At 47.2% G+C, this 12313-nt stretch overlaps 1 protein-coding gene and 1 pseudogene across 1 annotated transcript in view; one reads left to right on the top strand and one right to left on the bottom strand.

Moving 5' to 3' along the window:
- Positions 1-141: 141 nt before the first annotated feature.
- Positions 142-12313, top strand: part of Pmf1 (polyamine modulated factor 1) — a 38186-nt gene continuing 26014 nt past the window's right edge. Inside the window, exon 1 of the mRNA XM_026405058.2 lies at positions 142-300. Coding sequence (XP_026260843.1) covers positions 143-300 — 158 coding nt within the window. The 5' untranslated portion in view covers position 142. The remainder of the gene's footprint in view (positions 301-12313) is intronic.
- On the bottom strand, positions 4760-5653 carry LOC113194019 (growth arrest-specific protein 7 pseudogene; annotated as a pseudogene).

Genomic DNA, 12313 nt, shown 5'->3' with positions numbered 1-12313 from the left:
TTCGTAGGTGCCCCGCCCCCTGCGGCTCGCTGACAGACGTTCTGCCGGGCCCAATCGGAGGCATCCCGTGCGGAAGCACCCAATCGGGGGCCCAGGTGGGTGGGGCGGCAGGACCAGTTCGCTTTGGCGGTTCGACTTCAACATGGCGGAAGCCGGTAGCGCCCATCTGGCTGCAGCTGAGGAAAAAAGGTCTGAGGGGTCGTCTTCCGAGTCCGTGTCACCCGGCACTACCATTTCGCGGGTGAAACTCCTTGACACCACGGTGGACACTTTTCTCCAGAAGCTGGTCGCCGCCGGGAGGTAAGGTGGAGGATGAGGGAGAGCAGCAGTTCCGAGCTGGGTCCTCGCCCGAGTGCAATTCCCGCGGTTTCGGGCGGGCGGAGGGTGGGCGGCGCGGGCTCCCGGGCGGGGCGGGGCGGCCGCGCGGGTGCTGCCCAGTCCGCTCCCGAGCCGGGAGGAGTCGGGTGACGTTTACCACCCGAGGTGACCTGCCGTGGGCCCGCCACAAGCAGCCGCTCCTTCCGCCGGAAAGCCCGGTTTTGTCCACAAGCGGCTCAAAGGAAGAGGCCTTTGCCGCTAGATGGGGTGCGAGCCCCGGCCCCAGTGAGCTGGGCTCGGCGGCCCACTGCCCCCTGGTTCCTCAGCGATCGGCGACCGCGCTGCCTCGGACTGAGCGCCCCGGACGGCGCCGGCCGCGGAGGAATCACGGGGTAGAGGACCCGACGTGCCGCGCAACCGAACCGCGTCCGCCTCGGCCTCGTGTGGACAGTACTGGACGCTTTAAAGGGAGGCTGTGCCCTGGCGCCCCGCCCCTGCACTGCGGCGACGAGCCGGTTCCCAGCTCCCCGGAGCCGGGCCTGGCCTCGTCCCCTCCGTCCGGCTCTGGCCCCACCGGCCCTGTTCACGGGCCTCACGTTTTGGGCCTGGGCTTGGTGGCCTGTACTTGTCCCGGCTACTCAGGAGGCCCAGATAGGAGGCTCACGGGGCCCCAGGAGTTCAGCCCCGCCCAGGGCAGCAGTGAGACCCCAAGCCCATCTCCAGGACAGATGGTCTCCCTCCTCCGCTGTTCAGGACTCACTGCTCCTGGGTGGCTCTGCGGGTGTCCCCGCTCAACCCAGCGTCCGGAAGCGTCTGCTCTGTGGGTACCAGGTACACGGTAGAGCAGTCACGACCTCCGCCTGGGTTTATATGCAACAAGTAGAAACATAAAACGAGATGATCAAAAGCTTGGTAAGATCCCGAACAGGGATAGAGTGAGGGGAGCCTGCTCTGGGGACATCGGACAGTGCAGAAGTGCATAGTCCCTGCTAATATTCACAAGAGTTCATTGGATCTTTTCATTTCCCTCTCAGTGCTCCTGCAGTCAGGTTCCTGTCTTGCCCATTCTCCCAGAAGTTAGAGGTTTTGGTTGCTCATCAGTACATCAAGTAGAAACTTGAATGTCCAGATGAAGCTAGCTTTTTGAAAAACCAGAAAAAGCAATAAAGGCAAAGGGGTAACTTTTGCAAAGAGCACGAGGTGATAGGTATTTTAGGAACTGGCGGGGTTTTCCTGGCTGCAGCAAGGAAAAGTAAAGTAGGGAGGCTGGCCAGGCAGGTGGAAACCTTACCAGTCCCGGCATAATTTGCTATAATAATGAATTTGATGAAATAATTTGTAATGATTTTTATGGACCAATAATGGCATACCATTATTTTATGTCCTTTATTTATTTTCCCCCTCTCATTCTTGCCCTCTTCTTTCCTCAAAGGCTCACTTTTGTTGGCTATGTGTTCTTCATTTACTCATGATACAAATATTTATTGACTATCAACAGCATCTAAGGCTCTGTTCTAGTTGCTGGATATATAGCAGTAATAGAGATGAACAGGGTCCCCACCCTCCTGGAAAGTATATATCAGGGAAAAGGGATAGAGAGCAATGAGGAAAGGGGTCAGGGTAAAACTATGGTGGGTTTTTGTTTTGTTTTGTTTTTGGTGCTGGGTCAAATCCAGGTCCTCACATATGCACAGCACCCTCTCTACCACTTAAGCTACATTCCTGGCCCAATATGTTGTCCTTTTTGTCTGTGTATATTTTAAATTTATATGAATGGTATTGTGGGTTTTTTTCCCCACACATATCATTTTAAAGTCCCAACCATGTCTGTAAGTACCTAGGGTTTGTAGCTTCCCAGTGCTAGTTGTCCTCCCATGGTGTACACTTCCCACTTACCTATTCCTTATTATGGGCACCTGGTTGTCTGTAACTCCCTCCTCCACAAATGATGGCAGGTTAATCACCTTGTCTATCCTTCTTAGACTAGTACTAGGATTTCTCTGAGATATTTAAATACCTGTGCTGCTTTGTCTGACTGCTTTCCAGAAAAGATGTTCCTGTCCTCCACATCCTTACCATCACTGGGCATCCACCATTTTCATATTTATCATTCTGACAGGTGTAAAACCAGGGTATCTCATTGTTATATTTTGCATAACTCTGACAGGGTCTTGCTAAGTTGCTTAGGGCCTAAGTTGCTGAGGCTGTCCTTGAACTTGTGATCCTCTGCCTTAGTCTCCTGAGTCTCTAGGATCACAGGCATATGCCACCTTGGTGTTTTTTTTTTTTTTTTTAATCAACCCAAATGACAAACAGAGGAGGATTACATAGACTTTTTTTTTTTTTTTGTACCAGGGATGGAACCCAGGGTGCTTAACCACTGAGCCAAAATCCCCAGCCCTTATTATTTTTTGTTTAGAGACAGGGTCTTGCTAAGTTGCTTAGAGCCTTGCTAGTTGCTGGGGCTGGCTTTAAACTTGGAATCCTCCTATCTCAGCCCCCCTAACCTCTGGGATTATAAATGTTCACCACCGTGCTGGGCACATAAATTTGATATTTGTTTGTTTGTTTGTTTTTGACAAGATCTGGTTTGCTTTAGTATATTGAACATCTTTCTAAAATAAACTATGAGGGGCTGGGGATGTGGCTCAAGTGGTAGCGCGCTCGCCTGGCGTTCGTGCGGCCCGGGTTCGATCCTCAGCACCACATACCAACAAAGATGTTGTGTCTGCCGAGAACTGAAAAATAAATATTAAAAATTATCTCTCTCTCTCTCTCACTCTCTCTTTAAAAAAAATAAAATAAAATAAACTATGAGAAAGCCATTCTAATTCAATGGGAGAGATGCTGAAGGATTCAAGATTAACATCCATTATGAGCAATGTGAAACGGAGGGAAAGATCTGTGAATTGTGCTAGTAGAATTCTGCCCCCATGGGAGACGGAAGGGTCAAGCAGAAAGCCATCAGTGGGAAAGATGAAGAAAGATGGGCTCTCAGAGCAGGGGTTTCTGGCTAGAAGCTGTTCTTTGCTCACTGTGTCAATTTTTTCTCCCAGCCTCCTCAGGCTGATTCTCTAGGCTAAGATGGGGCAGATGGTATTTGCTGTAGTAGAGAAAGAAAGTGGTGGGCTGAACCCAGGGGTAGTGCTTCTCCAGGGAGAAGGGCTTCTCCCTCTGTCCATCTTCCCTGAAGAAGCCCTACCCTGGAGTGCTTCTCCAGGGTAGGGCTTCTCCAGGGAAGATGGACAGAGGGAAAGGAGGTGCTGGCACCAAGTGAGGGTTCGGTGCAGGGCTCAGGAAAGTTCAGAGGAGCTGGAGACCCAGGTGGCAGGACACCTGGATAGCAAAGAGAGAGTCTGCAATGCTCATACAAGGGACAGCAGTCCAAACCCTATCATGCATAAGCAGATGGAGTCTGACAAAGACTTGCCCTAACCTGTCTCCCATGTGGGACTGACCTAGCCCTATTAAGCCCTTGGTGGGCAGCCTGGGAGAGCGGGGGTCAGGGTAGCCCCATGTTGGACAAGACACCATGGGAGACAGACCCCATGTGGTTTCTGGCTCATCTCCATCTCTCAAAGCTTTTGGACATGCACACAGCTGGAGGGGGTCTTACGGGCGGAGAACTTTGGAAAGCTCCCTCTAGTGAGACTGGGCAGGGGTGGCGGGGTGGGGGTGGGGACTGCCTTGAGAAAGCAGCTGAGGAATGGAGGGATCGGGATTTTCCAGAGACTTCAGAGATGATGCCAGGTCTGATAGGAACCATGATTCAATGCTCTGACTTGGGGCTAACTTGCTGAATGAGGTAGTTCCATCCTGACCTCTCTGGGCAGGGTTGGTCAGGGAAGACAGAAAACAGGCCTTCCCAAGACCCATGGGAATGAAAAGTGGCCAAGAAAAGCCAGATTTGGGCTCCCAGAACGCAATGAGAAAAAAAATAGAGAAAGGGCCATAAAGGATTCTAGGTGCAGGCTGAGCTTACAGCGCCTTCTATCCATGATTCTGTTCTTAACATTGGCTTAGAGGCAGAGATAGCCCTTCCCTGATTTTCCAAAGCCCTGGAGATAAAGGGACCAGCTAGAGGATGAGCTTTGGGGCATCCAAGGGCACAACTATGTGACAGCCACCCCTATGGAACTCAGCAGGGACCACAAAGTTCCAGCCTCAGTTTGTTCTCAGAGCAACAAACACGTCACGGGGTTTGGAGGGGCTTCAGTCTTGGAGACAAGGGCGGGGTTGCAGGTTTGTCTTCTTGGCCTGGGAATATTTGGGATTCCCCAGCTGAGCCATCCAGATCACCCTTCTGGAATTACCAGCTCTGTCCTCAGTGGACAGGAGAGTGGGTGGGAGGGCAGCTTCACCCAGCGGGAGCCACCACCCCCTCTCCATGGGACCCCCAGCCCCTCTCCTAGGCAGGACCCCCGGAGCTGCACAGGTATGTCTAGATCTTCATGTCCACGGGGCGAATGTTGCCAGTTTTGTGCTCTCTGACCCACAGCTCTCTGTCTTTGGCCTAGTCCGCTTTTCGAAGCAGTTGGTCCACGGGCTCTACTGTGCTTTGGTTGAACATGTCAGTCTCATGCTGCAGCTGTATGTACTGACACAGATGTTGCCGGATCATCTCCAGCCACTCCAACTCCAAAGTGATGGTCACCATCTCTTCAAACCACTTGGACTGGGCCTGGTTGTAGAGGTCCACACAGTTCATGAGGTCATCGCCAGCCTGTGTGGACTTTCTCCGGGCCTTCTTGATGTCCTCCTCTGTCTTGTTGCTCAGCTTGATCTCCAGTTGCTAGGTCTTTATCTCCAGGTCTCTCTGCCGGTCTGTGAGGGCTTTCCGGGCCTTCTCCACCTATGCGTGGAGGCTGGCTAGCTGCTTGCAGAGGTCAGCAATATGGTGGTCACACTTTTTCATGTCTTTCTTGAAGTTCTCACGAAAGTTCATTAGGGGCTTCTCTACCTCGCTGTGAAGCTTGGCGGAGAACTTGAGGTGAACTTCTGCTTCATCTGCCAGACTCTTCTTCACCTGGGCCCAGGCTTCTCCCAAGGAGCCTTCCTCCTGTGCAGCCAAGGAGTTCTGAGAGAGCTTAGCCAAGTTCTTTGCATATTCTTCTTCAATCTTTATCCTCTCTCGGACGAATTCAGACATTTCTTTCTGCGTTTGTTTGCCTTTCAGTTGCTTTTGGAGCAGCAGTTCCAACCCAGCCACTGTGCCATTGCCTTGGGGATCCTTCTTATCAGCTCAAAAGTAGTCACAGTAGCTCCACTCTGTTGGCTTTAGCAGTTGCTGTTCAGGCATGGTGTCTGGGTGAGGGAATGTCACGCAATTTATCATCTTCTCTGTGGGAACAACTTTATTTTCAAGATTATATATTTTGGGGCTGGGGATGTGGCTCAAGCAGTAGTGCGCTCGTCTGGCATGCGTGTGGCCCGGGTTCGATCCTCTGCATCATATACAAACAAAGATGTTGTGTCCGCTGAAAACTAAAAAATAAATATTAAAAAAAAAAGATTATATATTTTGTCTTCATTGCCTGAGGTTCTATCTTCCAAATGGTCTTGTCTGTTGGTGATACTTTCCATTGAACTTTTAAGTTGGTTTAGTGATTCCTTCACTTCAAGAATTTCTTCTTTATTTCTTTTCAGGACCTCTAATATATCTTCACAGAAGTGATCTTTCATTTCCTGAAGCGAATCTGTTATTTTACTGCTTAACTCCTGTGCCTGCTCTCTTATATAATTCTTTAAGTCGTAGAACAGTTTTACTAATACATCCTGAACTCCTTCTCTGACATTTCTTCGATGGCTTCTCTTATGGGAGCAGCTTGGTTTGTTTGGAGCACTTTATTCCCTTGTTATTTCATTTTGTTTGTGTGTCTTCCCATCTAGCCGTGTGGATCTGAGGCAGGATAGTCTCTACTCTGTAGATTTGAAGTGTTCCTGAAGGTTTCCAGAAACTCGCCTAGCTGCAAACTCACAGATCCAGGCTCCGGTTTCTGTAGGTTCTGCCACACTGCAGGACCCAGAAGGCTCACCGACCGAGGATGAACTCCTGGAGAGAGCGAAGGGAGTGAACTTCTGTCCCAGTTTTACCCGCCCTCCTGCCCAGCCCTAAATATAAATTTGATATTTGATACAGTAATTTTGATAGAGTAACTCTCAGCCATAAGGATTAATAATAAGATTGCTAACCAAACCTGGTGGCATATACCTGTTATCCTACTTATTTGTGGGGCTGAGACATGAGGATTATAGGTTCAAGGCCAACCTGGTTAACTTAGTGAGACCCTGTCTCAAAATAAAATAAGCAGTTCATTAGTAGATAGTACTTTCCTAGCATGTGCAGAGGCCCTAGGTTCAACCCTCAGTTAAAAAAAAAAAAAAAAAAAAAAAAAGATCAGTAACAAGGATAATGCAGTCCAAATCTGAAAACAGTTGCTAGTCAGATGTCTTTTTAGAAGTTTTTCTGTGCAAGGTAGCAGGAGCCTTTGTGCCATCTGTGGTTCTGCCAGTCTTTTGTGATAGTTTTGTTATCAGACATAACCAGAAGATTCCTTCTTTAATCTTTAATTTTTATGTATTGTTATTGTTAGGGCCTTATAAAAATAATTCCATTTTTATTCTAACAGTGTTCAAATCTTCTATTATCTATTTTATTATTTTATTCTTTTCTTTAAATCATTGTCTGGGGCTGGGGATGTGGCTCAAGCGGTAGCGCGCTCACCTGGCATGCGTGCAGCCCGGGTTCGATCCTCAGCACCACATACCAACAAAGATGTTGTGTCCGCCGAGAACTAAAAAATAAATATTAAAAATTCTCTCTCTCTCTCTCTCTCTCTCCCCCCCCCCTCTCTCACTCTCTCTTTAAAAAAATAAATAAATAAATAAATCATTGTCTGGATTAAGATAATAGTCTCAAGCCAGTCTACTTTTTCTAGTTTCCCCCCCAAATGATCAACTAAAGAGTTCATTCCATTGCTTGATGTTAGATGTTTGCCTCCCAATCTACTGTGTCCTGGGTCTCTTTTTCACCCCACTGATCCATTTGCTTGTGTCTTGCCACTGCATATGGTTCCCCACTCCTCCTGGTACTAGGGGTTGAACCCAACAAGTGCTCTATCTCTGAGTTAGGTCTGCAGCACTTTTTAAATTTTATTTTGAGATAGGATCTCACTAAGTTGCCCTTGAACTTGGGATCCTTCTTCCTCCTCCTCCTCCTAAGTAATGGGAATTATAGGTATGTAGCACAGTATGGCTTCTTAAAACCAGGCCCTTGCAGGAAACCTTATGTCTAATACAGCAAGTCCCCTCTGTTCTCTTTAAAATTGGGCCTTCTAGTTAAGAATCTTGATTGATTGATTGATTGATTTTTGCCTAAACTTTAGAATGAGGGATGGGGTTGTGGCTCAGTGGTAGAGCGCTTGCCTACCAAGTGTGAGACACTGGGTTCAATTCTCAGCACTGCATATAAATAAATAAATAAAAATAAAGGTCCTTAACACCCCCTCATTTTTTTTAACTTAAAAATGAATTTCTTGTTTTCTCAAAACATTCAGCTGGTTGAGCACAGTGGCACACACCTATGATCCTAGTTACTCAGGAAGTTGAAGTAGGGGGAATACAAGTTTGAGGCCTATCTGGGGTCTCAAAATAAAAAATAATTTAAAAAAGGGCTGGGGATGTGGCTCAAGTGGTAGCGCGCTCGCCTGGCATGCGTGCACCCCGGGTTCGATCCTCAGCACCACATACAAACAAAGATGTTGTGTCCGCTAAATACTAAAAAATAAACATTAAAAAAATTCTCTCTCTCTCACTCTCTCTTTAAAAAAAAAAAAAAAAAGCATGGAGTAAGGGAATATAGGTTGGCCAGGGTGTGTGAGGCCATGGGTTAAATCCCAGCACTGCAAAATAAATAAATTAATTAAATAAAAATAAAACATGAAAAAAGGGACTAAGGGTGTTGCTCTCTGGTAGAGCACCCTGGGTCCAATCCCCAGTATTGGGGGGAAAAAAACTTCAGCTGTAAATTTGGTTGGGATTATACTGAGTCATAGATCAATTTTGGCAGGACTGGTATCTCTACAATGGCATCATTCAGCCACAAACATGATATAATAATATCTGTTATGGTTTGAATGTGAGGTGTCCACCAAAAGCCCACATGTGAGACAATGCAAGAGGCTTCAGAGAGGAAATGATTGGGTTGTGAGAGCCTTAACCCAGTCAGTGAATTAATCCCCTGATGGGGTTAACTAGTGGTGACTGGAGGCAGGTGGGGTGTGGCTGGAGGAGGTGGGTCATGGGAGGCGTGGCTTTGGGCTCTGTTTGTATTTGGCAAGTGGAGATCTCTCTCTGCTTTCTGATCATCATGTAGCTGCTTCCCTCCCCCATACTCTTCCTACATGATGTCAGCCTCACCTCTAGCCCCTAGGACTGGGGCCTCCTGTATGTATTGAAACTTCTGAAACTGTGATCCCCCAAGTAAACGTTTTCTCCTCTACAATTTTGCTTGTCAGATTTTTAATCACAGTGTCGTAAAAAGCTGACTAAAACTATCCATTTAGTCAGATTGTCTTTCAGCAGAGTTTTATTTTTTTTTAGTTTTCGGCGGACACAACATCTTTCTTTATATGTGGTGCTGAGGATTGAACCCAGGCCGCATGCAAGCCAGGCGAGCACGCTACCGTTTGAGCCACATCCCCAGCCCTCAGCAGAGTTTTAAAGTTCTTTGTCAAGGACTTCTGCTTTCTGTCACTGTAATAAATATCTGAGATAAATCATCTTCATAAGAGGAAAGGTTTATTTTGTTTATTAAAATTTTTTTTTAGATGTTCATGGAACTTTATTTTATTCATTTATTTATACACGATGCTGAGAATCAAACCTCACCTCACATCTGCTAGGTGAGTGCTCTACTACCTAGCCACCTCCCCAGCCCGGAAAGGTTTATTTTGGCTCATAATTTGGGAATTTCAGTTCATGATGGATTGGCTCCATTGCTTTGGGCTTGTAGGGAGGTGGCACACACCATAGCAAGAGCCTGTGTTGGAGGAAGCTGCTCATCTATTGCATTCTGGAAGAAAAGGAAGAGGAAGGGACAGGGTCCCAATATCCCCTTCAAGGTCATGCCTCCAGTGACCTAACTTACTTCCACTAGGCCCCACCTTCTAAGAATTCCAGCCTTCAACACATGGATCTTTGGGAGACATTCAAGCCCAAATTATAGCTGTGGTCCGTCTTGCCTGCATAAAATGTAAGATTCTTGAGGGCAGGATCTTTTCAGTCATGTTTATCATCCTCTATTCATTGCTTTTTTTCATGGTGCTAGCACATAGGAGACACTCAACAAATAGTCTTGAAATAAATGAGGGTTCCCAAGCCATATCTCTACTCAGTTTTAGACATCTATTTACTATTGGAAATCTCCACTTAGTGTCCCACAGAATCATCAAGCTCAGCATAATTTCTCCTCCCTCTCTTCTCTTCTTGTGATCCCTTACATGGTTGTAGGAAGTACTGTCCACCCATTCTCTAGTCAGAGATTTGGTAGTCCTCATTGACCCCTCCTGCTCCTTTCCAGTCAGCCTCCTAGCCCTGCAAGTCCCAGCCTCTCTTCAGGCTCCTCCTTTCCAGTTCCCACCATCACTGCTTGAATTCTCTCACTAGATCGTTGCATCAGCCCCCAAACCAGCCTTCCACCCTTAGTCTTGCCCCCATCTCTCCAGTCTGCACCTCAGATTTGAGCATGCCCTTCTGCATAACATGTCTAACTGGTTCAGGACTGCTTTCACAATCAGATGCAGGCTCCTTAGCCCAGCATACAAGGCCATTCACTCCTTGGCCCTTTCCTGTCTCTCCAGCCACATGCCAAGGCCATGGGAGTACAGAGGATGAACACTTACATGCCAGTGTGGACATATGCCTGTAGACGGGTTCTTCTTCATTTAGTGCTGCTACTCTGCCCCTGTCTCTGCCACCTTTTTCTTTCTACTTGCTGCTCACTAAAACATCCTTGCCTTCATTTGGCTAAATAGGAACTTATGGCTGATTTCCACATAGACAATGCCTAGTAAATGTCATATTGAGTATGATTTTTTTTTTTTTTTTTGGTACCAGGGATTGAACCCAGAAGGGCTTTACCATTGAGACACATATCCAGCCCTTTTTATTTTGAGGCAACTTATTGTTTTTTATTTTGAGGCAACTTATTGTTTAGGGCCTTGCTAAGTTGCTGAGGCTGGCCTCGAACTTGCAATCCTCCTGCCTCAGCCTTCAGAGCCTCTTTGATGTGTGTGCCCTCATGACAGGCTTGAATACAAACTTTTAAGATGTATACAAATACTTGACCTCAGTCCCCCACCCCAAGTCATTAAGTTAAAGAATTTAATGTCCTTAATCTTGCTGCCTGTGGTGGTGCATGGCTATAATCACAGCTGCTTGGGAGGCTGAGGAGGAAGATCACAAGTTCTAGGCCAGCCTGAACAATTTAGTGAGATCCTGTCTCAAAATAAATAAATAAATAAATAAATAAATAAATAAATAAATAAATAAATAAATAAAAAGGGCTGGGGATATAATTTAGCAATACAATGCCTAGTACCGTAAGTAAGTAGATAGATGGATAGGTATATACATACACAAATACATAGTTAAGTAAATTAATGATCATTCTTCAGTCTCAAGGACAAAGTCCTTATACCTGGGACAGGAATCTACACATAGTAAATTCTGGTTTAGTTACATGTTGGGTATCCCCCTTTTGTTTTCTTAAAACAATACAGGCGAGAGTAGAGGTCCTATCCCACTGTGCAGAAGTGGCTGCATAGTATGGTTCAGTCCTAAGGAGGGCCCTTCCCCAGATCTGGCTCCATATCAGCCGACGCCTTTTTTCGTGGGGCGGGGTGTGGACGTCCAACCCGCATGCAATAGGACATGCTCTCCTTGAGGTCCACTTCAAGGATCACTCAAGTGCAGTGCCTTGCCTCGCATCCTGTATCGTGATGATGGTAGACGAAGGGGGACAGCTGAGGCTGTCTTCGTAGTGCAGACAAAATTAAGTTGGCAACACCCCAAGAGAAAGGCACGGACAGTAGAGAGGGGGAGAAATTCGGTTGTAACATCTGCCATTGTTAGATAGAGGTCAAGATGTTCCCGTGGAGCACATATGTCATGGCCCTGTGAGCTGGCCACCTTGACATGCAGAACAAGGAATTGGGGGCTGGGCCCCGGGGGCCAGGGAAGGCCTGCTTCCAGTAAGTCAACCTCTCTTGCATGTCAAGGGGAATCAAGTAGCCCCTGTCTTAGGTCGTCCACCGCCCCTGCACTGTTTACCCGTCTCTGGGGAGGCCCCATTCCCCTGTCTTAGGTTGCAGTGCAAGCGTGGAAGTTGCCCGTCACTGGGTACTACAAGATCAGCTCAGCGTGTTGTGGCCAACAGGACATCGTTATGGTAACCGCCTCCATAAACAGGACCCATGACCATCACCATCAAATGGCAGGTGTAGTTAAACCGTAGCAAGCAAAGATCCTAGTGCAGAAAGGCAGGGAGGAGAGGTATGCACAAAGGAAAGATATGGTAGAAGTTCCAGCATTAGAAGAGTGACAGAAGAAGGACATGTCGATCCCAGTGCAATGTTATAATAACTTGGGGTGCAACGACCATGTCAAGGGTTTACTGTTTAAGATGCGCAAGGCAGACCTGAGGTGAGTTGCCATTTTCTAAAGCAGCAAGAGCTTGGACGAGCATCGCCTTGTCCCGAGCATTGCGAGCCTTGAGACGACAGAGAAGCCACAAACAAAGAATCACACCAAAGCAACACATAGTACCAAAAATGCCTACTCCCACCCATTCCTTAAAAAAGGAAAAAGCAGAGGATAGCCAACTGGTGAATTGACCCAAAGTCACTGGTTCGACACGGGTGCTATTCAAAACAGCAATCTGAGTTAGTTGAGACTGGATCAAGTTTTCTGCTTCCATGGACCAGGTTCCGGATAG

The sequence above is a fragment of the Urocitellus parryii genome, chromosome 11 (genome assembly GCF_045843805.1).
Source record: "Urocitellus parryii isolate mUroPar1 chromosome 11, mUroPar1.hap1, whole genome shotgun sequence".
Classification (NCBI taxonomy): domain Eukaryota; kingdom Metazoa; phylum Chordata; class Mammalia; order Rodentia; family Sciuridae; genus Urocitellus; species Urocitellus parryii.
The sequence above is the reverse complement of the archived record's forward strand: the minus strand, read 5'-3'. Positions and strand labels throughout refer to the sequence as shown.